The following is a 27,195-nucleotide window of genomic DNA, read 5'->3' as shown; positions in this document are numbered from 1 at the left end:
GAAAATAAAAATTTTCATTTTTATTTCTAAAATAACACCCAAAATCGTTTTACATATGTACAGTGGTTTAAACAGACACACACACACACACACATGCACACACAAATAATAATAACTACAAGAATTTTTTTTTCTGCTTCACAAATGAAGAAAGTAAGGTCCCAGGGGCAAAATTATTTTACTCAAGGTCTAAAACAGAGCAAAATAGCAAGCACATTGAAAAGTCCTCTTGAGAATTGCCTGGTGGTCCTGTGGTTAGGATTCCACAGTTTCACTGCTGAGGGCCCAGGTTCGAATCCTGGTCGGGGAACAAAGATCCCACAAGCTGCACAACCAGCTCCCCAAAAAAGTCCTCTTTATTATTATTATTGTTGTCCCCTATCTTTAGGAAACCTAGCATGCTTTAACTGTCTCCAAAGTAAATAAAGTGTGTTTCCTGCCACCTCATTTCCCCCACCCCACCCCCATGCCTATCCCAACCTGCCCCAAACCTGGATCCAGATCCTGACCTCCCAAAGGGCCAGGATCCATTCAGAGACATGGGAGGTTGAGCCAAGGAACCGCAGAGCAAGTCCTCGGGGGTGAAAGGGGATTAAGTCTTAATCTTGCCAACGCTGACCAAGAAGCTAGGCTTTTGCAGGTCACGGGTAGATCAAAGAGCTCATAAATCCACGTCCTTAAAACCCAGTCACCAAATGCTCTCCTCAATTTTTCCTCGGCAAACCTTCTTACTGAGAGTTCAGGCGTCATTTCTGGCAAGAAGAGAAAGTCTTCCAAGGAAACATGACTGTCCCTCTACATTCCAGCCTGCCTTCCAGCCTCCCGCAGGAGTTCAATTCTCCAGCCAGGACCCAGGACTTCCATGAAGCATGGGGCATCCTAGGCAAAATGATTGACATGCTGGTTAAGTCAGAATAATAGCTGGCATGTATGGACAACTTGCCTCCCAGGTGGCTCAGTGGTGAAAAAAAAACTCTGCCTGCCAAGTCAGGAGACACAGGTTCGATCCCTGGGTCAGAAAGATTCCCCTGGACAATGAAATGGCAACCCACTCCAGTATTCTTGCTTGGGAAATCCCATGGACAGAGGAGCCTGGCAGGCTATTCCATGGGGTCGCAAAAGAGGTGGATACAACAACTAAACAAAAAAATCAAAACCCGATAACTTAATTCGAACCAGGTATTAGTCTATGAATCTTGAGTATGTTGGCTCATTGAGTCCCGTAACCTGAGAGGTATGTACTATTATTAGCTTCATTTTACAGATGAGGAAGTGGAGACACTGAAACATTGAGCAATTTCTTCAAGGTCACACAGTAGGAAGGCTAAACTCCCAGCTTTATTTTTCTGTGCCTTTTGCCTTCTCCATGCCACTCCCACATGCCTAAATTTTCAAGGTCCCCCTCTCGCCCTTCTGCTAAGTAAGCTTGATCTCTAGAATGACTCAGTCCTCTGAATTTGCAACTTCCTAGGAAAACCTTGGCGCTTCTCTCCAGGTATCCGTTCTATCCATCCCGTTTCTCACTTGGAATAAAGAGTTTTTTTAAGTGAAGTTTAACCATGAATACATGGAAGAGATTTCAGAACGGAGGAGCCATCCTAGTGACTCTGAAATCACACTAGGTTAATAACAAGTTCTACTGGGTCTATTGGAGAAGGAAATGGCAACCCACTCCAGTGTTCTTGCCTGGAGAACCCCAGGAACCGGGGAACCTTGTGGGCTGCCGTCTATGGGGTCGCACAGAGTCAGACACGACTGAAGCGACTTAGCAGCAGCAGCAGCAGTCCGTATGAACAGCAGAGGGCGCTGTGCAGCGTTGGCCGCGTGTTAAAAATGCCCTTCCTTTTCCTCCCCTCAGAGAAGGCAATGGCACCCCACTCCAGTACTCTTGCCAGGAAAATCCCATGGATGGAGGAGCCTGGTGGGCTGCAGTCCATGGGGTCGCTAAGAGTCGGACACGACTGAGCGACTTCACTTTCACGTTCCTCCCCTGCTTCCCAGGACGGGGTCCCCCAGTTGGGATGTGGGGAAAACATCCCGGTTTTCACACTGCTGCTGCCCTTCCACAGTCCCCGGGCCTCTCCGAACACGTGTCCAGACCTTGTTCCTAATAACAGTCCCACCTGAGGTCCCTGGGGTATGTGGTGTTTCCAACAATGGAGGGCCCCGTACCTCACCTCCGGCCGCTTTTCTGACCCAAAACCCCTTCAGTCTAAGATTTTGTGTCCTGGTTTAAGATCTGAAAAACTGCCTTTGCGTTGTGATTAACCCCAGCCTCGACCACGATCCAGCCTTGTGCTCCCCAATTGCCTGTGTCTTGAGCTGTAATTCTGTTCTCAGCCCCCTGACGGGAGACCTGCTTTCTTCTGCTGAAAGACCTTCCCATGGCTGCCAGCCCTCCATTCTAGACTTGGGAGGATCCCTGGTCATGAACTTCCCATCCTATCCTCTGAGCCTGTTTTGGCTCCAGCGTGGTGCCAGCTGCTGCTTCTGAGCGCTTCTAATTCTTCCTGGGTCCAGATGTAAAAAGCAAAGAGACTGCTATTACCGGGAGAATTCAATAGGCCCAGGGTCACCCACCGAAGATGTGCTGAAAAAATGCAATCCTCATCCATCCCCCACTTCACAGGTTTAGAAATAGAGGTTGAAAGCTGAAGAATGAGGTGGTGAGCATTTCTCTGGGGCAAGTTGTTGGTGTGTTTCCACCTCCTTCCTCCATTTCCTCCTGATACTGGCCAAACACTGAGCACCTCTGATTCTCCTAAATGGTACAGTCCCTGACTTTGTCTTCTACTGGTTGTCTCAGCTATTGATACAGTCAGCCAGATATGCTGAACTAGCTAAAGTGGAGACTTCATCTACACCTCTCTTCTCTAGAATGGTTAGAGATCGTATCCCCAGGTGGCCCAGCCTCCTCCACCCAAGTAGTCTAATACAGGGGTCCTCAACCTCTGACATCTAATGTCTGATGATCTAGGTGGAGCTGATATAATAACAATAGGGTTAGGGTTGAATCATCCTGAAACCATCACCACCCTCCGGTCCATAGAAAAAATGTCTTCTACAAAACCAGCCCCTGGTGCCAAAAAGACTGGGGACTGCTAGTCTAAGAAACTTCCCCAAACAGATCAAATTAGAACCTTGATGGAAAGACTGGGCTTCCCTGGTGGCTCGGTGGTAAAGAATCTGCTGCTAATGCAGGAGACGTGAGTTCAATCCCTGGTCCAGGTAGATTCCCCTGGAGAAGGACATGGCAACCCACCCCAGTATTCTTGCCTGGGACATCCCATGGACAGAGGACCCTGGTGGGCTACAGTCCTTGGGGTTGCAAAAGAGTCAGAAATGACTTACGACAACAGTGGAAAGATTGGCTTTACTTGGTCATCTGAACTGCCTCTCCTTACTGACTAATCAAGAAATTCTAAAGCAATGTCCTACCAGGGAAGATTCCTATGGACTAGGAAAAGGACAGAAGTTGGGGGCGTTAGCTCTTCAAAGTTCTACTGAATCCTCCCCTTTAAAGTTCTAAAATTAAAATTCAAACATGAAGGCGATTAACTAAGGGTAATACACCAGTGTTTTCCCCTTTGTTTTATAGCACCCGGTACATGCCAGTCAATGTATATGAAAGAGCCCCTTCCCTCTTCTGGGGACCACGTGCCAATGTCCACAGCAGCATGACAGCAGGTTTGCGTAATCTCTAATCCAGGAGGGCCCTTAAAGTTTCTTCCAACTCAGAGAGTCTTTCATTCCATGAGATTGTTTCAACCCCTTCCTTTGCCCCATTGCTCAATAGATGGGCCATGATTCAGAAAGGAAAGGAATGTAAAAGAGGTTGTGCCTGCCGCTGGGTGGTGTTTAAAAAAAAAGTCTGAGACTCCTCGGTATCCATGCAGAAAGGCAAGACACCTCTCCAAGACAAAAGCACAGCAAGTTCCATCACCCTGCCCACATTCCGCTTTTACCTCTCTGGCTTCAGGCTGCCACTGTGTGACTTATCCTCCCCTGCACGACTGACTAATATTTGTTTCCCCCTGATCTCACCTGTGTAGAAATAAGTCTCAGAAAGTGCCTGTGAGTAGGCAGCTGATTTGTGCAACTCCACCCTCATCCCTTTAGGAATGATTCTGAACACCAGCTTCTTTAGGGAGAGACGTGCTTGTAGCTTTGTGATTCCAATCAATTAAGACTTCCTTCTCAACAATGGGGCTACTGCAAGTGTCAACACTCACTGAACAATGAAATTAAGGTGTGTGTAGTCACTGCAGAGGGCAACTGCAGCCAGGAAATTAAAAGACGCTTACCCCTTGGAAGGAAAGTTATGACCAACCTAGACAGCATATTAAAAAGCAGAGACATTACGTTGTCAACAAAAGTCCATCTAGCCAAGGCTATGGTTTTTCCAGTAGTCAAGTATGGATGTGAGACTTGAACTATAAAGAAAGCTGAGCACCAAAGAATTGATGCTTTTGAACTGTGGTGTTGGAGAAGACTCTTAAGAGTCCCTTGGACTGCAAGGAGGTCCAACCAGTCCATCCTAAAGGAGATCAGTCCTGGGTGTTCATTGGAAGGACTGATGTTGAAGCTGAAACTCCAATACTTTGGCCACCTGATGCAAAGAGCTGACTCATTTGAAAAGACCCTGATGCTGGGAAAGATTGAGGGCAGGAGGAGAAGGGGATGACAGAGGATGAGATGGATGGATGGCATCACCGACTCAATGGACATGGGTTTGGGTGGACTCCAGCAGTTGGTGGTGGACAGGAAGGCCTGGTGTGCTGCAGTTCATGGGGTCACAGAGAGTCGGACACAACTGAGCGACTGAACTGAACTGAAACATCAAGATGTATCCTGTATCAGAATGTGGATGATGACTGCATCCTCTCACTGAGGACAGGAAAAAAAAAAGATGTATTCTTAACATTTGATCAAGTAAACTGAGCTGACGTGGGTTTTAAAGATGTGTGTATTTTCATTTATGTGCTCGGCAATAAAGACATTTCCATTCTCTGAAAGATATCCCCAGTTCCCTTCCCGAAGCTTCTCCTTGATTTTTTAATACTCACGTCTTATCTTCAACGATTCATTAATTTAGATCCATAGGTTGGGCTTAACGATGCATTCTAAATAGGGGAAAAAATAACACTAATGTCAGTGAAGAATGGCATTGACTGGAATGCACATAGATTTATGTCTATACCTGACTGAAGATAAACATGTAACAATGGAAGCATGAAGTACCAGAGTTGACACAGCTACCCTGAATTAAATTATCATATTTCACTGAATCTCACATTGTAAGCAACATCATTATACTTTATGTCTGTGGAGGAAGGACATGAAAAAATAACTTGCCAATTAAGTCATGACATGTTGCTGATTGCCCAATGTGTTTCAATTTCAGAAATATTCAAAGGTGGATAAAAAATGCCTATCTTGGAATTGATGGTCTTTGGCACTAAAAGTCACTCTAAGTACTGCTGCTGCTGCTAAGTCACTTCAGTCGTGTCCGACTCTGTGTGACCCCATAGATGGCAGCCCACCAGACTTCCCCGTCCCTGGGATTCTCCAGGCAAGAACACTGGAGTGGGTTGCCATTTCCTTCTCCAATGCATGAAAATGAAAAGTGAAAGTGAAGTTGCTCAGTCGTGTCTGACTCCTAGCGACCTCGTGGACTACAGCCTACCAGGCTCCTCCATCCATGGGATTTTCCAGGCAAGAGTATTGGAGTGGGGTGCCATTGCCTTCTCTGCACTCTAAGTACTAGCTGATTGTAAATTCTGATTCTGTGTGTCTCCAGAGAGTTTTTTATTTGTTTGTTTTAAAAGCAGCTCTTATTGAGAAACTGTTGATTGAGTAAATGACTTCTTTCTCATTAATATAACAATGGTGGCAATTTCAGCTGGTAGTTGATGAGACAGATAACTAGGTCAAAAGTCATCTTCAAGATCTTTAGATACACAGACACTGCAGTTCAAGGGAGTGTGGTTCATTGCAGAAGCCTGTGGCAGGAAGAATGCTAATTCTCATAAATTACTGGGTTGCTCTGGTCAAATCTCATAAGTACTCTGGGCCTTGGTTTCCTTACCTATGAAATGAAAAGGGGGTCTAGTATCTCATTTCTAACTCATGTCTTATTTCCAGCTCTGGCATTTTACGAATCTATGGTCTACGCGTTCACATCGTCTCTCTCTCAATGGTCCAAATGTATGTAATTGAAATACAACCAGTATGGAAACTTTGCTTTTTATCTTTTCTCGCCATGCTGCAGGGCTTGCAAGATCTTAATTCCCCAACCAGGGATCAAACCCAGGCCCGAGTGTGAAAGCATGGAGTCCCAACTACTGGGCCATCAGGGAATTCCCTGGAAACTTTTCTTGAGGGGTATGTTCCAGTGACCCTAAGCTCTAGCAGGATACTCCAAATTTGTTGATTGAAGAAATGAATGAATAAAGGTATGCCCTCATGATTCTGTTTGCTAACAAATCCCCAATATTGAGTATTTGTCTCTGCATGACTCTACTGAGAACACCGACCTTCCAGTATTGAGACTGAAAGGGAGAGGCTTACCTCTGCTACCCTCGACTGCCCCTTCAGTGAAGACATCCTCATCCTCAAAGCATCTCGTATCTACAGAAGCAATGAGAGTGAAGAAATGACAACATCCTCAAGGTCTAGACCTGGGTCCTGAAACTTTGAGGCCAGCAACTCTGGCAGAAGCATCATCAGATGGTTCAACACCGTGCTTGGAAAATAATGAAACTTGGATAAAACTTGAGGTGTAATCATAACTAGATTTAGGATTAAGATGAAAATTCTGGTCATGGTTTCTATTTTTTTTCACCAGCTATGTTCAAATATAACCTCCAGTTGACTTGAGAAGGAGCAGGACAAAACAGAGTATGGTTCTTCCCTTTCCACCCCCCACCCCCTGCAGCTGATGCCTTGAATCACCCCACAAACTCAACTCTTCTCCACATTCTCTCTGATCAAGGCTGCTTCATCCTCCTGCTCCCCCCAACCACATGGAAAAAACATTTACAGTGAGTGACACAAATTCAAGTTACCTTGTGGTCCATAATGGTTCCAAACAGCAAGATGAAGAACCCCTGTGACAGAATTCAACAAAAGTATGAGGGACAGTTCTGCAGACCATAACCCAGAAGTTATTTTAACACTACTCTTCTAGATTCCTTCAAAGATAGTTATCATATATTAGAAACCTCAGTGTCTACGGATTCTCTTGCACTAATGAGTGTTTTCTTTGAATGGACCTCAAAAACAGAGGACAACCTTCCAGCTTGTGCATGAGAGTGATTGATATTTCCTGAATGGCTTCAAATGTAGGATAGTTTTCAAACTTAATAAATCTGTTTACATTTGTTCCCAGGTATTAAGGTGGTTGTTCTTACTCATGATGATAGTAACACATACATAAAATTTTGTCATTCAAAGTCACAATCAAGGAAGGTGTCATGGGAAAATGAAATGTATTCTAGTCTACTTTCAATGGAAAAGTCAAGAAACAGGCAGCTAGAGTCTCTAAAACTGGTGAAAGAAGTTACTGCAAAAAAAAAAAAAGAGAGAGAGAAGTCTAAAGAAACCCATAAGACCAGGGTCTCTAAGAGTTTAAATTATCTGGTCACCTACAAAGTCAGAATAATTGCCAGTCAATCCTTTTAAGGAATGGGAGTTAGGAGTCTTGCAAGGAAAATCTGAATCCTGCCACAAGAGTGAAGGGAAGCCTGGTTTCTAAGGACAGTTTCATGGAGAAGAAACACTGATCAGAAAACTGAAAATGCTGAATTGTGAGTCACAGAGAACGCTTGTTTTAGAAAAATGGAATGTGTGTAACTAAAGGGAATCTAGAAATTGTCTTTCCATCAAGAAAATAGAAAGAGAAATGATCCGAAAGAGAAATGCAGAACAAAATTTTCTGGGGTTTAATTAAATTGCAAAGTAAAAGTAGGATGAGATCAGTGGTAATGAGTATAACTTCAAGAGCAGGGGAGATTTATGTGAGTCCAAGAGCTTTTGATCCCCACTCCCAAAGAAAACCTTAAGTAAAATGTTTCTCTTTAAAGCAATACAGAGGAAAGAATGAAATAAATGTTCTCCATAGTTATTAAGAAATTATGAGTAAGATGTATAATTGTACTGAGTTGGCATTACTTTGAAGTTGGCTTTATTATTTCACATTAGGTTTAGAAATAGACTAATAGTGATATGGAATACTTTGTTGCTTTGTTAAACAGTTATATTTAATTTAAATTATTGGTCAAAATTTTTTTGAAGATATTTTTCTGAAAAGAAGCAGATAATAAATATTTCAGGCTTGCAGGCTTTACAGCCTCTGTTCCGACTATCTCACCTTTGCCCTGTAGCACTAAAGCCACCATAGGCAAAATGTGTGTGTGTGAGGTGTATTTCAATAAAACTTTTTCAATAAAAAGATGTGTATATAAGCCCATGTGTAAGGTGTATTTCAATAAAACTATTTACAAACACAGGCAGCAGGCCACAGTTTGCCAGTTCCTGATTTAAAATATATTAAAAATACAAACCTTCTGAGATTTCCCTGGTGGCCCAGTGGCTAAGACTCCATACCATTAATGCAAGGGGTCTGGGTTTGATCCCTGGTCTGGGAACTAGATCCTACTTGCTGCGAGTAAGACCCAGAACTGCCAAATAAATAGATATATTTAAATAAATATATATATATATATATATAAACTTCCTAAATTTTCTATTACTCATGGGTGCAGAAAGCAGCCTAATGACAGCTTCCTAAAAGTGGCTTAGTAGCCAAGATGAAGTGGAACGACTTTTAGATGGATAATCTTATCAAAGCAAGCATGTTAAGCAAGAAAAGACATTAGAGATCATTTTAGATCCATCTTTATTTTACAGAGGAGAAGTCTGAGGACCAGAGAAAGTGACATTGCTGGGATCCATTTCTGTGAATAACAAATGACATTTATTTTACAGAGAATAGCAGGGAAGGAGTATGAGAATCCCTGACCGATTAACATCCAAAGTGAGTGGCATGGACCATCTCTGCATGCTGTGAAAAATGACTATTATTTCATAGATTGCCTAGACTACTTGAGAAAGCATAAAAATTGTGCTTGTTTTGAGGCATAATATGTGCCTCACACATCCCTAACCAAAGACTAGTCCTCCATAAGTGAAGGTCAATGTCTTTTCACATTGAAACTTTAGAAAAGACAAAAGGAGATGCCTACCCAATCAGCCTGATCATCGAAATCCAACTGGACAATCAATAGACAGAGAGATGTCACAGATAAATGTCTCTAAGATATGAAAGGAAATGGAAGGAATATGTGGTGTTCTGTATTTTTAAACCATAGCCATATTTTGTTGTATAGCCAGAATGCCAAATTATAAGGTAATAATATTTTGTAAATAAAAAGTAGCTAATAGTATCAATAGTATCAGTCAAATAAGTGTCTCTCACAGAACTTACCTGGAAAGCATTGAGCAGGGCAAAGATTATGTGGAATGTCAAGGAAGTGCCTTCTATGAGTGTAGCTATTCCAAAACCCCAGGTCAGTCCCAACAGTGGGGTGAGGATGGCGACATTTTTGCTGATCCTCAGGATTATGGCCACATCTTGAGACTTGGAACTGCCAATAGAGGGCCTCTGAGTGTTGACAGCCACAACCAATACCACAATAAGATTCACAGCCACAATGACCAAGGCTGGGACGGCAAAGGCTAAAAGGGCTTTGGTGTCATCCCAGTTAAGCCAACAGGCACCACGTCTCACGTAGCCTTTCCCTGGCACTGTGATAGCCACAGTGGTGGCAGCAATAACTAATGGGCACCCATAGCCAATGGCAAAGCCAATGGCCATCATGCGGGACTTCATCATCCTCCGGAAAACAACCAGCAGTCCATAGATGATGAGCAGGGCTTTGAAGAGCATCCAGAAAAACAGACAGAGGTAGAAAAAGTGGCTAAAAAATGTCACCGCAACACACCAGTTGTAGTCCTGGGCCTTTTTGTTGAAGTTGGAGCCTAAGATGAACCACACATTGGCAGTCAAGAGCGACACAGCTATATTGACAATGCATACATGCCGCATGTATGATATGTCCGTCATGACCACCCGGGACCAGACGGTGGCTTCAATCATCAGGCAAAGAATCAAGCTAAGGATGGAGACGCTGAGCCCAATGCAGGTGATGTAGTCCAGGACTTTGTTGTCCACAGATATGGGGGACATGAGGATGGAAAAAGACATCATCACGTTGGTGTAGTTACACCGGCATTGCACTCTATTCTTGGTGTCCAACTTTGTTTCACAGACATTCTCATCCCACCTCCTTTTCCTGGAGTGCCAGCCAACACACTTGGCTCTGGCATTCTGGGATTTGTTGATCTTCTCAAACGTGAATAAGATTTGCTCCAATTTTTCTGGTAAAATCACTGAAAGGACCAGTCCGTTTACCAGCCTGGGAAGACGGGTGTTTTCCAAGTGGGCTTCTTTCAGGACAGCCCCCAAGGTGGGAAAAGCTATGCCAACAGCTTGGGATGCATCTGGGGGCAGCTTCCACAGCTCTTGCCTGGGGATTTCTATGATTCCTAGGATACCCTCCACTGTGTTGTTCAAGCTCATGGAGAAACGGAGACTTCTCTCTGAGGTATTGTTGTTGATGGGGAACCCTTTCGTCTGAATGAAGAATTCATCCACAATGTGCTCAGGTTCATTTTGGATGTGGAGTTGCCTCGCAAACCAATTCACTGACTGCAACAAATCGGAGCTGACATTTTTGTCTGGAATGAAAGCCCAGTTTGGAATGACCGCTGGGTCGAGGATGTGGTTGGCCACCTTGCTGTAGCTCTGCAGTGGAGAAAAGTGGATACAATACTGGGGATGTACACGCTGCGGTACAAAGTTGATTTCTAAAACCTCAAGTTTCTAAAGATCAGACGATTTGATATTATTTGACATGTTTCTCTTCAAATTCACTGTTTATTAGAATCTCATACTAGTAGGACTTCGGAGAGAGGAAAAAAATTAGAAATGCTAAAAACGAAATATGGTAAAAAGCAATGAAATAAAATAAGATTGAGGGTTGACATATATACACTAATATGGATAAAATAGATAACTGATGATATTGATAACCTGCTGTATAGCACGAGAAACTCTACTTAATGTTCTGTGGTGACCTAAATAGGAAGGAAGTCCAAAACAGAGGGGATATATGTATACTTGAAGCTGGTTCACTTTGCTGTACAGCAGAAATTAACATAGCACTGTCAAGCAACTATACCCCAATTTTAAAAAATCAATAAATATAAACTAAAAAAATATATAAGATAAAATAAAATGAAATAAGCAAATAAGATGAAATGAAATGAGATGAACTACAGAGAAGGGTTGCCTGCTTTATTATACACCCCAGGCAGCATTTCCAACTTCAATTTGTATAACCCAAGTTTTCCATGAGATATTAATGACTGTTTAAGGAGGAAACAGTCCTATGGAAATCCAAGTACAGCACACCATATCCTTATCCTCCGCCCCACCCTTGTGAAGAATGCCAAAGTTTATTAACACATTTAAAGCTCTAGAAAGTCCTGCTATAAGACCTACTTGGCTTCATTTACCCCAGAATTCCTATATCTGCTGTACTACAGATCTCTCTTTTAAGAAATGAAACCTCTGCTAACATTTCTCAGTACAATTACATTTTACAAAAATAAAATTTGGGAAACTTTACAGTAGTCAAAGTCTTCCTCACAGGATCATTATGTGATAAGTTCCTTGAAAATATTCAGTCTGTACAAAAACCTGTATTAAAAATGTTCTTATTTCTTGAAAAGGGTTTCCCTGATAGCTCAGTTGATAAAGAATCCACCTGCAAAGCTGGGGACCTCGGTTCAATTCCTGGGTCAAGAAGATCTGCTGGAGAAGGGATAGGCTCCCCACTCCAATATTCTTGGGCTTCCTTTGTGGCTCAAGTGGTAAAGAATCCGCTTGTAATGTGGGAGACCTGGGTTTGATCCCTGGGTTGGGAAGATCCCCTGGAGAAGGGAAAGGCTATACCCACTCCAGTATTCTGGCCTAGAGAATTCCATGGACTGTACAGTCTATGGGGGTCACAAAGAGTTGGATGCGACTGAGTGACTTTCTTTCACTATTTCTTGAAAATGTCCATAAACTAGGATGAATCCACTCCCAAAACTGAAATGAGTTGTTATTCTGGTTATGATAGTTTTTACCCTGAAAACTATTTTGAAACTATTAAAGTACAAGATTTTGAAACAAAAAATTGTCAGATTTTTGAATGAAATTAACATAGAATACCTTCATTTTCTCTCGGGTGACATTATCAGACAAATCTGTTGAAATGTTTTTTAGTAACTCCACTATAAATGCAATATTTCCAGACGTTGCTTCTGATGATTTCACAGCATTAATTATGCAGGCATAATCCAGTGGACAATTCTTTTGGATTCCTTGAGCTACACTCCTGATGGGCTCTGGGGTTTGGTAGTCAAGAATGTGCAGAGTTATAGACGGTGCTGCCACGGAGAGGCGTGATGCACTGTTTGAGTCCTGTTTGTAAAAAGATGGTTATTTCACTCAAAAATGATTAAGCACGCAACATGTCAAGGAGATCCAACCAGCCCATCCTAAAGGAAATCAGTCCTGAATATTCATTGGAAGGATTGATGCTGAAGCTGAAACTCCAATACTTTGGGCCACCTGATGTGAAGAACTGACTCATTTGAAAAGACCCTGATGCTAGGAAAGATTGAAGGCAGAAGAAGAAGGAGACAACAGAGGATAAAATTGTTGGATGGCATCACCGGCTCAATGAGCATGAGTTTGAGTAAACTCCAGGAGTTGGTGATGGACAGGGAGGCCTGGCGTGCTCCAGTCCTTGGGGTCGCAAAGAGTCAGACATGATTGAGCAACTGAACTGAACTGAACTGAACTGAAGTGACAGAGACTGTATTGATACTCCTGTTCTAAAAACAGTTGACATTTTAGGAGATGCAGAGATAAATGTGCTTCTACAGGGATGAAGGAGAGGCAGAAGGAAACAGTGGCTAAGTGAAAGGATACAACATAAAATATTTTAATTGAGAATTGTTTTATTCATTGGATTTTTATTCTTTCTGGGACACACACCTTGTCTTCCTTTGGTCAAGTGATTGAAAGTATGAGAAAAAGATATCAAAATGAATTTAACTGTAGACAAATTCAGTTGCTTAATTGATTAGCATAAGAGGTGTGAAAATCCATTTTTAAAGCCAAAACTTTAATCTCTAAGTGTTTATCACTGTCTGAATGAATTTCAGATCTTTTTTTTGGGGGGGGGGGGGTAAAGATTTTGAGAAGGCAAAATAAAGTGGTTGAGAGTTTGGGTGAGGAAGGGATGATAAGAAACAAATTTGAACCCACTCTGCAGAATTCCTCAAGTCCAGATCTGAGACTTATTGTCATGCTGAACAGAAAACATTTAAAATGTTTCTTGTAGAATATGCAAATAAGATGCAAATATGCAAATACATCACCATAAAGAGTGTTTCCACAGAAAGGCTTGTACATGTTTCAGTTGATTTCTGCCACTTGTTTCCATTACAGATAAATCCTATTTCTCCATGAAAGTGCTGAGCACAGGGCTGGCTGCAGTTGGAAGAAGTGCTGCAAGGTCCATGGCATTTTTCTTAGAAGAGAGAGAGAGGCCTGATTAGCATTTCCACACTTTGACAAGGACATCTAACTCCTTCCCGAGGCTTGGGGGTTGCTTCCCAGAGGAGATGACATTGAACTGGGTTCTCAGCCATCAACCACTAAGACCTGCCAGGCAGACTGTGATATCCAGCTGATATCCAGACAGAGCGATGAACATGTGGAAGGGAGGTTCATGCATAAAGACTGATTCAGAGTGTCTGAGGGGAGAGGGGCAAGAGATGAGGGTGGGGAGGAAAGCAGGGTCAAGTCCTGCAAGACCTTGGATTCTGTGCCATTTAAAGACATCTTATTTAATATATGCTTTTGATTCACTGACATTGAACTCACAGCCAAGGGCACTGTAACTTGTGACAACACATTAACAAAGCTTATCTAGCACATATATTTTCCCCATCAGGCACATCACAACCCTCTTAGGCACACCATACATCACTCTGGAACTATATTTGGGGGCGATTTTAAACAGCAAAATCACCAACTAAAAACAAAACCACAAAACACGTGACACTACATAGACCACAAAAAACACTTGTTTATAGTAGGAAGGTCAAGTGCCACCTCATTCAACTGAGAACATGCACCTTGGCTGACCATTTTTCTGTTCTTCTGTGCATGTCTGTTAATAATTCAGAGAGCTCTGTGAGTGCTGATTTGGAGAAGATGCAAACACAGAATCCACGAATAAAGAGAACTGATTAAAAATGTTCGGTAAAACAGTGGATAATTTTTCATTTATGTATAACCCATGAAATATCACTCATGGCTTATCTGAAATTTAAATTTCACCAGACATTCTATGTTTTTGCTAAATACAACAAAGCTGGCCAGAGAGTAAACATTTCAGCTTTGAGGGCCATATGGTCTCTGTCACAAATACTCGGCTCTGCTTAGTAGCATAAAAGCAATCAAAGACCATGTGTGAATGAGTGAGCATGGCTGCGTTTCAATAAAACTTTATTCAAAAAAACTGGTGGCAGCCTAATTTGGCCCATGAGGAGAGTGGATTGACTTGATGAAGCTGCTGAAGTATTCCCAGGAAGAATTGCCTTCAGATAGCAGCAGGGCAGTAGGAAGAAGTAGATGATACTGAGAACTATCAAGGTATTGAAATAAATACAAACTGAAGTGCCCTATTGGCTGTGAGCCAAAGAATATTGATGACAAATATTTATTACTCGGACAGGAGAATAGAAGCAGGTTGTTTTGCATCTTTCCTTGACATCCACCCAAGTGTATCTATTGTTGCAATTTATTTAAGCCAAGTGCATTTCAATTCCCTCATTCATATAGTTTGGAGGTAATGCCATATTCTTGTTACAAACATTGAATGAGACAGCATCTTGTACAGCACTTGGATCAGTGTTGTCGTAAATGTTCAATGCATATTAGATACATTTCTCTCCTCTTTCCTTTCTTAGCTCCAAATCTGTATAGATTTGTATTTGCCCCCAGAAATATACTTGGCCATGACTGTGCAGATCCCAGTAATCTATGTGGATGAGAACCGCAGGATTTCACTATCTTACCTCTCATGATGATTCCACAGTTTGTCTCTCACTTCTCCAGAGTAACCAGTCTTGCCAGTTCCGTTCAGTTCAGTCGCTCAGTCATGTCCAACTCTTTGCAACCCCATGGACTGCAGAACACCAGGCTTCCCTGTCCATCACCAACCCCTGGAGCTTGCTCAAACTCATGTCCATCAAGTTGATGATGCCATCCAACCATCTTATCCTCTGTCAATCTCACCAACATGATACCTATTACATCACTGAATAGATCACTCAGCCTCAGAGTGCTACATGCTTTTAAGAACCTTGAAAGTATCTTTGAATGAAGGAATGAATGATCCTGTCCTCTTCACTCTTCTGCCTCTTGTTAGCTCATTAGTTCAGATTTCCCTTTTGAGTTTTAAAAGGGATTCTCATCTACTATTCTTGGAGAAGGTAATGGCACCCCACTCCAGTACTCTTGCCTGGAAAATCCCATGGATGGAGGAGCCTTGTAGTCTGCAGTCCATGGGGTCGCTAAGAGTTGGACATGACTGAGCAACTTCGCTTTCACTTTTCATTTTCATGCATTGGAGAAAGAAATGGCAACCCACTCCAGTGTTCTTGCCTGGAGAATCCCAGGGATGGGGGAACCTGGTAAGCTGCAGTCCATGGGGTCGCTAAGAGTTGGACATGACTGAGCGACTTCACTTTCATTTTTCACTTTCATGCATTGGAGAAGGTAATGGCAACCCACTCCAGTGTTCTTGCCTGGAGAATCCCAGGGATGGGGGAGCCTGGTGGGCTGCCATCTATGGGGTCGCACAGAGTCGGACACGACTGAAGCAACTTAGCAGCAGCAGCAGCTCATCTACTATTCTAGAACATGTATGAATATCTGCCAACTTGTTTCATTGATTATGCCGTGGGTAATAGTATAATTGCAAGAAAATCTGTTGATGATGTTTAACATTTAGAACTTATTTGAGATTGTTATTCTGTGTGAAAACTTGTGGTCTGGGGATTGATCTGCAATATCCATGCCCTTCCTTTATTCTGCCCAGTCTTCAAATGGAAGAAGACTGTTCTGTAGCTACATACCTTGAATTCTTCCAGTCTTGGGTTTTCTTTCAGGACCCTGAAGTTTATCTCCATCCTGTAAAACATAAATTCTCAAAGGTTTTCTTTACAGTGGGACTCTTCTCTCTCATCTCAACTTAGAGACTCCATGTGAATATGAAGAGAAAATGTGTTCAGGACTAGAAAGAAAATGGCATCTGATATTGCAGGAATTTGCTGAAGGGATGTGAGCCCTGGCAGAGAACATGCTGCCCCGAGTGAAGGCTAGAAACTGGGTGTGGTCACATAGGCTCTGAAGGTCAGGGGATTGGGTACATCTGTTGGAAAGCTTAAGGACCCATGGAGAGCACAGTGGTGACAATTAGAGCACTAAACTGTTCTCTGCTTATATTAACTGTAGCTATGATAGGGAACTAATATGGTCCACCTGATACACAGAGAAAGAAGTGAGAAGATACTAGGAATGAGTGCTAGGTTGCAATAATAGAATCTTTTTGTAGCTATGTTGCTGTTGTTAGTTGCTAAGGGCGTCCGTCTCCTTTGCAACCCCATGAACTGTAACCTGCCAGGCTCCTCTGTCCATGGGATCTCCTAGGCAAGAATACTGGAATGGGTTGCCGTTTCTTTCTCCAGGGGGACCTTCTTGACCCAGGGATCAAACCCGAGTCTCCCTAGTAGTTCAGTGGTTAAGAATCCACCTGCCAATGCAGAAGATATGGGTTCAATCCCTGGGTTGAGAAGATTCCCTGGAGAAGGAAATGGCAACCCACTCTAGTATTCTTGCCTTGGAAATCCCACGAACAGAGGAGCCTGGGGGGTTACAACCCATGGGGTCACAAAAGGGTCAGACACAACTTCCTGACTAAGCATCTTGTAGCTATAAAGGACTGTAAAAATCTAAAAGAGGAAAAGACACTCTTCGTGTTATGGTAAGGAAATTAAGACCCAGAGAATTGAAGCAACTTGTGCGGCTAACAGATAAACTTAAGGTTTGAACCTAAATGGCTTGACTGCCAAGTTAGTGCTTCTGCCTCTCAAGAGTTGCCTGTCTACATACTCCATGGCTTGCAAAGTGGTTTTTCTACTAGACTGTCGCACCCTGTGACAACAATACTGTACTGTCACAAGCTCCAGCCAACTCTCAACTTTTCATTGTCCCTTCCTTTCTTTAGAAAGTTGCCATCAGAAAGGGTAACACTGTAATCATTTGAAAATTTCTTTGAAATGACATGTTATTTATTATAAATTAATCGTCTCAGAGACCTGATTGATTTCTCTTGGGACCACATAAGAATTAATCAAACTTACTTTTGCGCGGATATGGAATCTACTCTGAGAATATTCTGTGGCCAAAATTAATATTAAACAGCAAATCGTGGTTGCCTGGGACTTCATTTTCACACACGAAGATCTTCACCTGCAATAGACAAGGGTGGATCAAGCTGAAGATGACAATACCACATAACTAACCTAATATTTAGTCAGCTAACCAACCACTGAGTTCGCAACAAATGTAAATTTCCTTATGCTCCAATGGAGATACACTCACTCTGATCCATTTAGGCTCCCGAGGCAAACTGTGACCAGGAAGCAGACAAAACTCAAGGATCTTGGATCAAAGCCTTCCTAGTTGGAGTCAAGACTAAGAGGGACTTTCATGACGCCACTGTGCCCTCTGCCGAGATGACGATCCACAGGCACTTACAGGAAGGCTTCCAAGTTGTCTTCTAGTTTAAAATTGTCTTTGAGCTCCTAACCAATGAACAGAGGGAAAGTATGTTTTGACTTATACCATCATCTTGTAGAACAAGTCTGAGCAGGGGAAAGGGAACGTGGCAGAATGACCGGCAAAGTCAGTAATGGATTTGCATAGGTGTTGAAACAGAACTGTGGAATTCACAGTCTTATAGTGTGGGCAGAAAGAAGTTTTCACGTATGCAACCAATCGGTGGATGGGCACAGAAGGCAGTTTTCAGTATCAATATTGTTTAGGATAGATTTTTAACTGATCCTCACAAAGAGAAGTAACAGAAGTACCAGTATGAGTTGTCTTAAAATAACTGTTTTACATATAATTCTCCTGTAGCTTTCAAGATGATGCTTTTGAACTGTGGTGCTGGAGAAGATTCTTAAGAGTCCCTTGGACTGCAAGGAGATCAAGCAGTCAATCCTAAAGGAAATCAGTCCTGAATATTCGTTGGAAGGACTAATGTTGAAGCTGAAACTCCAATACTTTGGCCACCTGATGCGAAGAACTGACTCATTAGAAAAGACTCCGATGCTGGGAAAGATTGAAGGCAGGAGGCGAAGGGGGACAACAGAGATGGTTGGATGACATCACCAACTTGATGGACATGAATTTGAGCAAACTCTGTGAGTTGGTGATGGACAGGGAAGCCTGGTGTGCTGCAGTCTACGGGGTCACAAAGAGTCTGACATGACTGAGCGACTGAACTGAACTGAACTGAACTTTCAAGAATTTTTTACCATAACGCAATAATAAACAGATCTTACATTGTGACTCAGTGTGTACTGACAAAAATATGTGTGTATAAAGCTATCTCTATATAAACATTTGAAAATAAATGATTTTTAGATTTTAAAAACTTTTATGTTAAAATACAATTCTTCCTATCTGCAAGTAAGACATTCTGATAGTCACAATTTTTGTCTTGTATCCCACTTTATTCTATCTGACATTCTCTCAAAAATTGGTTGCTACCCACTTAATTGAATTCACAAACCTCTAATGGATGGAAACTGCAATCTGAAAAACAGAAATATAGACTATAAGATTCATTTTCCTTGTCAAGTCAAATTGGTCATGTTGATCCTTTCTCTTTGCTATTCCTCACAATCTGATCACAATCTCCTTCCCCAGGTACACTTCTCAAGGAGAAAAGATATCTACATTCAGAACCAAAGAATAGGACTGATGGGTGAGTGTGATTTTCCTCTATCTGGAGAGCATTGTTTGAAATGCACAGTTAAATGATCAAAGTCAAGCCAAAGGGAGGCATTTATAAATAGTAATGCCTGCTATCCAAGGCTTCAGGTGAGAGGCCACTCTTATTCTTCATTATTTTCATTACAGGAATCCTGCTTAAAGTTAATCTTGCTGGAAGAAAGTCAAGGGTTTGGCATAGTGATGTGATGTGATTTATGGAACCCAAAAATATTCCCCAACCAATGCTAGGGCCTCCAAGGCCACAGTTCCAAAAAATGTTCAAGGAATAGACAGCCCAAAAGCCATGGCATTTTCTGTAGATCATTATGCTCTTTGTGGAAGACTATGAAATGATACATTTTATGTATTCATATAAACTAAGAAAAATTTTACTGGCATAAATATTTATGCAATACGAAATCATAAGCATACACATAAGGAGCACAAATTTTGAACTAAGCATTCTTGGTTAGTTTGAGGTTAATTTACTACATAATCATTCATGTTATCATTGTCTGGTATGTGCAACCCAGATACCACTTGGTAGGATAATTATATGGTAAATTTCCTTCAGTTACTACACATGCTAGGAGATACTGTTTAATGATATTACTCAAGAGAAGTCCTAGCATTCTCAATTGTGTCCAGTTTGACAATGGGGATGAGTCATATGGATAGATGTTTTTAGGTTAGTTCCAACTGGGTTGTTTCTCTTCTCACCAGAAGGAGTTAGATGGAATCCCTCCCATCAGAATTCAGATGTTGGCTGAGGCCAAAAGCCAGAGTGCTCTGCAGAGCAGTGGGGAAAGCTTAAGACCCCTGAGAATGAGGAATTAAAAAATAATAAGCACTGCCAGCATAATCCATAATCAGAGGTTGATATTGTACAGAAAAGAATGGAAGAAACACGTTCTCTTAATCGTTGGTAAAGACTTGATGGGGGCGTCTCTGCTGGCTCAGACAGTGAATAATCTGCCTGCAACACAGGAGACCTGGGTTTGATCCCTGGGTTGGGAAGATCCCCTGGAGAAGGGACTAGCAACCCACTGCAGTACTCTTGCCTGGAGAATTCCATGGACAGAGGAGGCAGGCGGGCTACATTTGTCCATGGGGTTGCAAAAAGTCAGATATGACTGAGCGACTAACACACGCAAAACCTTGATAACTAGAACAAACTTTGAGTTTGTGTAATACCAAGCTGAAAATTTTCTGGAAGTACAAATAAAATGCCTCTCCAAGGCCTAGCACAATGTCTACATATAGTAAGATTCTCTTTGAGGTTTTAACACTCATATCTTATCCTCAGTGATTCATTAATTTAAATCCATTGGTTGGGCTTAATGATGCCTTCTAAAAGGGAAAAAAATAACAGTGAAGACAATATGAGAAATGACATGGACCAAAATGCACATATATTTATATTCATGTCCATGCCTGACTAGAGATAAACATGTAAAGATGGAAACAAGAAAGTACCCAAATTGACATTGCTACACTGAATTAAATTATCGTGTTTCATTGACTCTAACATTGTAAGCAACATCATTATTTTCATGTCCACTAAGACAGGAAAAGAAAAAAAGCTTGCCTATTAAACTATGACATGCCACTGATTGTACAATATATTCCAATTTCAGAAATGTTGAAAGGTTAGAAAAAAAATGCCTATCTTAGAATTGATGAATTATGGCACTATAAGAGGGGCTTCCCAGATGGTTCAGGGGCAAAAAAAAAAAAAAAAAAAATGCCTGCAGGAGCTGCAGGAGACTTGGGTTCAACTCTTGCGTCAGGAAGATTCCCTGAAGTAGGAAACAGTAACCCACTCAGATATTCTTGTCAATATAATCCCATGGACAGAGGAGCCTGGCGGGCTACAGTCCATGAGGTCTCAAAGAGTCAGATATGACTGAGCTCTCACATACGCAGCACTAAAAGTCTCACTCAGTACTAGCTGACCATAAATTCTGATGCTGTGTGTGTCCAGAAAGCTTTTTATTTGTTTCTAAGGAAGCAGCTCTTCTTGAGAAACTTGGTTGAGTAAATGATTTCTTTCTAATGAATATAATAATGATGGCAATTTCAGTTTTTACTTAAAAAGATAGACAGCTAGGTCAAAACTCATCCTCAAGCTCTGTAAATACCCAGACACTTCAATCCAAGGGAGTGTGATTTTCACTGAAAAAGCCCGAAGCTAGGAGACTCCTAATTCTCATGAATTGCTGGATGGCTTTGGGCAAATCTCACAAATGTTCCATGCCTTGGTTTCCTTACCTTTGAAATGACACGGTTGGACTAGAATCTCATTTCTAACTCATGTCTTATTAGAAAAATCTAGCATTTTTTTTTAAATTTAAGGTTCTTGGGTTCACGTTGTTTCATCTCAATGGTCCAAATCTCAAGTTGAAATGCAACCAATATGGAAAATTCTTTTGAGGGGTATATTTATATAATTTAATTCCTGAAAACATAACAGTCAACTCTCTTGAGGCAGCACAAGCCAGCTCCAGCCCAGTAGTAGACTGGCACTGCAATCATGTATATTTATCATGGGAAGGATGCATATTATCCACCATCAGTTGGGCAACAATTTGTCCCAGGCATCAAAAGGTAAAGAGAAAAAGGATGGAAGAAAAACAACACTGAGGACTTTTATATACGTAAGCTGATGCTAAGTCACTTCAGTCGTGTCTGACTCTGTGCGACCCCATAGACAGCAGCCCACCAGGCTCCCCTGTCCCTGGGATTCTCCAGGCAAGAACACTGGAGTGGGGTGCCATTTCCTTCTCCAATGCATGAAAGTGAAAAGTGAAAGGGAAGTCGCTCAGTCATGTCCGACTCTTAGCGACCCCAAGGACTGCAGCCTACCAGCCTCCTCTGCCCATGAGATTTTCCAGGCAAGAATACTTAAATGTTCTACAAATTCAGGAAATCTCTCTGCTTTGCTCTTAGTAGGCAAACAATACAGAATTTGGTGTCTAATGGATTTTGCCAAAGCATTCTGGTCTCATAGAAGAGCAGGGGGGTCCATGGTCAAGTCCATTTGGGAAACACTGCATTCCACCACCACCACCACCCACCCCACACACACACAGGCTTTCATATAGCAAAGTCCCAAGAGTTCTTGAAGTGATAAGACTGTCACCCAGCTTTTACCAAATTTACTCCATCATCAAAAGTGCCTTGGGTGCATGGAAAGCTGCTATCCAAAGACAGTATGCTATTTGGGAACACATTAATCTCCCCAGATTTGGGCTTCCCATGCCTTTGTCAGACCCCTACCCCATGCTACCACCAGGGACTTCCCTGGTGGCTCAGATGTTAAGGGGGCTGCCTGTAACGCGGGAGACCCTGGTTCAATCCCTGGGTCAGGAAGATCCCATGGAGAAGGAAATGGCAACCCACTCCAGTATTCTTGCCTGGAAAATCCAATGGATGGAGGAGCGTGGCAAGCTACAGTCTGTGGGGTCACAAAGAATCTGACAGGACTGAATTACTTCACTTCACCCCATGCTAGTCCTGTGCTAATTCCTTTAATTCACTCAAATTGTGATGCAGAGTAGCCCAGCAGAGGGTGATAGTCCTGGTGTTAGCACATCCTGAAAGAAGGAGGCAGTGTAGTGGTCATCTTTAGTCCATGAAATAAGCCAGAATTATCCTGAAACTAGAGATGATGCTTGGCGTAGAGAGGGAAGGGAGGCAGGCACACATACATGGCGGTCAGAAGTTTGGGATGACCACAAGGGAGGGCAAGAGAGCCTCAGAAATGGAGAATAAAAAAGAGGAAAAGAAAGATGCAAAAGAACTCTCACCAGAGGCCATCTGCGGTAATTAGGTAAATAAATAGGTATCTGATTTACAAAGAAACTCCCTCCAGCTTCTGTACTAGTCACCCAATAAAGGCAACTCCACACTTTGTCCCAAAGTATCCAGAAGGAGATTTATCTCAGAGATAAAAGCAATGATCAGGGGACCCTGGTGGGCCAGTGTTAGAACCTCACCTTCCAGGGCAGGGTGTGCTGGTTTGATCCCTAACCGGGGATCTAAAATCCCACAAGCCTCTCAGGCAAAAAAACAAACAAAAAACGGAAACGGCATTGTAACAAATTCAATAAAGACTTTAAAAATGGTCCACATCAAAAAAACTCTTGAAAAAATAAAATTAAAAAAAATAAAAGCAACAAGCAATCTGGAATGGCAGCTTCTCAGGAACTAGAAAATTTCCAATTACTCCTCCTTATTCCCGCAACCCAACTCTCTGTGCATCCTCATAGAGGTGTGAATCACCTCCTTTTGCTTTTCACTTAATAAGAAGCAGCAGTTCTAGGCGGCTGAATGGAAGCCAGGCTCCCTGCTCTGACATGGTGATTACTTCGGAGAGAGAGAGAATCTAGTGTTTGCAGCCTTCAGAGGCTTAAAGGAAAATACAGCTGCACTCAAAAGTCCCAGAGGGACTGCATCTCAGGCTTTAACTTGCTGGAGAATTCACAGCCATAGGCATCTCGCACACCATTCACTGCCTGTGCTCTGAGCCCTAAGGACATGGGATCAGCACAGCACTGGGCTTAATGCTTTTAGCCCCAGAACCCTAGAGAAAGTAGACTGCACCTTGTGGGAAACTCAGGTTATCATTACTTAGGAGGTAAACATAGAAGGGCATTTCTCCGTCCCCAGCATCCAGCAGAGCATAAGGTGTATAATAACCTCAGTAAATATTTGTTGGAGAAATGAATAAAGGAGTGAATAATGCCAGCTTCTGATGTTTTTGTTTTAAAATCACAAGATCATTCTCCCCAGGTGGAAGGGAGGTCCAAGAAGGAGGGGATATATGTATGCATATGGCCGATTCAATTCATTGTACAGCAGAAACTAGCACACCACTGTCAAGCAATTATATACATTCAGTTGCTCAGTCATGCCTGGCTCTTTTCGACCCATTGGACTGTATCTCTCCAGGCTCCTCTGTCCATGGGACTTTCCAGGCAAGAATACTGGAGTAGGTTGCCATTTCCCTCTCCACAGGATCTTCCCGACACAAGGGTAGAACCCTCGTCTCCTGAGTCTCCTGCATTGCAGGCAAATTCTTTACCTGTTGAGCCATTGTTCAAGCCTGCTAAAGCAATTACACTCCAATAAAAATAAAGTAATTCGATGATTAATTAAAAAATAAAATCACAAGTTATCTTAGGGGATAAAATCCCCTATCTTAGGGGAACAGATGAGCATATTTGCAAGGCTAGATAAACTTCAGTTCAGTTCAGTCGCTCAGTCGTGTCTGACTCTTTGCGACCTCGTGGACTGCAGCATGCCAAGCTTCCCTTGGATAAACTTGGAACCTGGTAATGTAAGTTGAAATGCACCCAGTCTAATGGACCTCCTCTTTGCTATACTACGTGGAGCCTTATGTAAAAAAAGGTTTTGAGGTCTCATCTAGTTTCAGTAGGAAACTATGGGCTGCCAGATTAGTGATGTCTTCCACAAGCATGACAGTGCAAGTGTCTCCACACTGTTGCCACAAAGTCGGGAATCACAAAATACTGTTTCCCTGGACGGACCTAGAAGATGCTGGCTATGTTTAAACACCATCTTCTAACTGTCCCATCTTCCCTGAACCTGGAACTGAGTTTCTGAATGCGTTGGAATTCAAAAATACAGTCAGCCTTCGTGGATCATGGAACTGTTTCTGATACTAGATGTTAGATGGTGTTGGAGCAGGTGACTCACACAGGCTCAGGCGCTCCCCGCCTGTCTGAACATGCTGAGCTAGGGCTGGCATCAGGACTTGCCAAGAAAATAATAGGAAGTGCAACCTGGGAACTGTAAGCACAGTCAGGCGGGGAGGAATGCAAGGAAATGTGTGATCTCTCAAACCTCTTCATGCAAAACGCTCGGAGGTGAGCTGCCTGAGAATGTTTGTAAACTCCCTGGACACTTTCCCAAAGCATTGCGCTCCACTGAACTTCACCCCAAGGTGAGAGGAACAGAAAATTCATTTTCAAACCTTCTAGATGGCACCTCACTGCATACTCAGCCAATCCCACTGGTGGGAAGGATCAATTCAGAAAGGTTAACTGGAGGGTGAGTTCAGTGACCCACATTTTGTTGTGTGTGTGTGTGTGTTGCTCCCCTCAGCTTAATCTCCTGTCTATCCCACTAGTGTAATTAAGACTCTGATTATTTAGCCAGATGGCAAGTTGTTTGTGTTTCTTGGCCTCGATAATAGAATATATTCAGTCTCTCTTACGGGTTCTCCCTTGCCATGGATGAGTTGATTCATACAGAGCCTTGAGGGAAGAAAAAGATACGAAAGATTTGCTAGTAGAAACATCTCATCCGATATTTGGCAAAACTAACACAATATTGTAAAGTTTAAAAATAAAATAAAATTTAAAAAATAAATAAATAAATAAAAGACAAAAAAAAAAAAAAAGAAACATCTCATCCTAGATTATTTTAGATGGCGTCCAGCCCAGGCCTTTGTAGTTTAGCATCTTCTCTGAAAATTGCAGTCTGGATTCAAATTCTGATAAGTCTGAGTAATCACATCATCTCAGAATTGGAAAGCTTCCAGCATCTCACCAACTATCTTGATACTTACATGATGTTAAAGAAATTGATAAGACAGGCAATTTCCCTGCTTCATGAAGAAAGTTCCCTGGACGGTTGACACTTAAGGGAAAAAAAATAGCATCTTTAGATGCACACTTTAGAGGTTCCAGAATTGTCCTCAAAGTATGAGGAATATATACCATCAAATGACATAGTATTGGCCACAAAATGAGGGTGAGATGCCTTTGCAAAAAGGTTTCAGCAGTTCAGTGGAGGAAATGTTTCCCGTTTAAGGGCAGCTTTGTCAGTCCCACTAAAGAAGAAGCTACTAAAGCATGCTTCATTTAAAAAAAAAAAAGAAGAAGAAGAAGAAAGAAAGAAAACATCTAGCTTTACGCTCAGCCTAAATAAGGGAATTGAAAGCTAGTTTTCTCATCCAATTATCAAGCAAGGGAGACTATTGGAAAACAGAGGATTTAATTGCCATTTTCAGCCCTAGGAGTGAGCAATTTAGAGCAAATGACAAATGACTTTTTAAAAAGAAACCAATGCAAAAGAGACTGAGGAAATACTCCAGACCTGAGTTAGCCAATCTCTAAGTAATGGGAGGGAAGTTTCCTGCAGAGTCAAGCATTCCAGAAAATACCATCATAAATCACACATCTTCCCCACACTGGGATACGTCTAACGACAATCCTGTCTTCAGCAGGAAAAGGTGCTAGTGTGGTGTGTGTACTCACGGCATCCAGGAAATCCCGCAGCCCAGCAGGGGGTCGGCGCTAGGCTTCCCCCCAGGGTGCCCCACCATCACTGTGTCCGCCCTGGCACCCCCCACGATGTCAGCGGCTGTGATCTGCCTTCTCCATGTTTGAAAGGAGGCCGAGGAGGCCCTGGTGCTCACTAGCCTCGGTGAGAAGCCGATGTGAGAACTGTGAACCTGCCCTGGGTTTCGAGGCTTGTGTAAGTCTGTGATTCACTCCTCAGTGGGTCGGTCAAACACGCCTAAGAGAAATTACAGGTTCCTCTCGTCTGAAACAAATCCATTAAAATGAGTCAGTTGTTTGTCCTTTCTTTCCTCCTCTTTAGCTCAGATAATCACATGAGACTGTTGCATCTACTGCACTGGGGTGATGAGAACTCAGACAGGCGGGTGGTAAACGCAGGATTGTGCCCCTGTTGTTGTTGATGTTAAATTGTTAAAAGGAAATCCCATTTTTGCCTGTACTGACCTTAAACTTGGAGAACACTGGTTAAGACATGATCCAATCGCTGCCTTAACACCAAAAATATCTTTGGTTTATTTTTTAATGACTCGTCCAAGGAGTTCTTACTGAACCTCTTCCTTGGTGCACAGCCATGGGGAATTCAGATGGAGAATTTTGCCTGGGGGAAACTTC

General features: G+C 42.3%; 1 protein-coding gene across 1 annotated transcript; it reads right to left on the bottom strand.

Moving 5' to 3' along the window:
* Nucleotides 1-26,758, bottom strand: LOC133236370 (adhesion G protein-coupled receptor F4-like). Its single transcript, XM_061398371.1, has 10 exons — nucleotides 26,539-26,758; nucleotides 17,614-17,722; nucleotides 16,327-16,381; nucleotides 13,558-13,709; nucleotides 12,341-12,592; nucleotides 9,488-10,867; nucleotides 7,068-7,109; nucleotides 6,571-6,630; nucleotides 5,067-5,123; nucleotides 1-879 (listed from the first exon to the last, which is right to left on the bottom strand). The coding sequence occupies exons 2-9, from the start codon at nucleotides 17,698-17,700 to the stop codon at nucleotides 5,076-5,078; spliced, it is 2,076 nt and encodes a 691-aa protein (XP_061254355.1). The 5' UTR covers nucleotides 17,701-17,722; nucleotides 26,539-26,758; the 3' UTR covers nucleotides 1-879; nucleotides 5,067-5,075.
* Between the last annotated feature and the right edge of the window lie 437 nt (nucleotides 26,759-27,195).

Source organism: Bos javanicus, chromosome 23 (genome assembly GCF_032452875.1).
Source record: "Bos javanicus breed banteng chromosome 23, ARS-OSU_banteng_1.0, whole genome shotgun sequence".
NCBI lineage: Eukaryota > Metazoa > Chordata > Mammalia > Artiodactyla > Bovidae > Bos > Bos javanicus.
The sequence above is the reverse complement of the archived record's forward strand: the minus strand, read 5'-3'. Positions and strand labels throughout refer to the sequence as shown.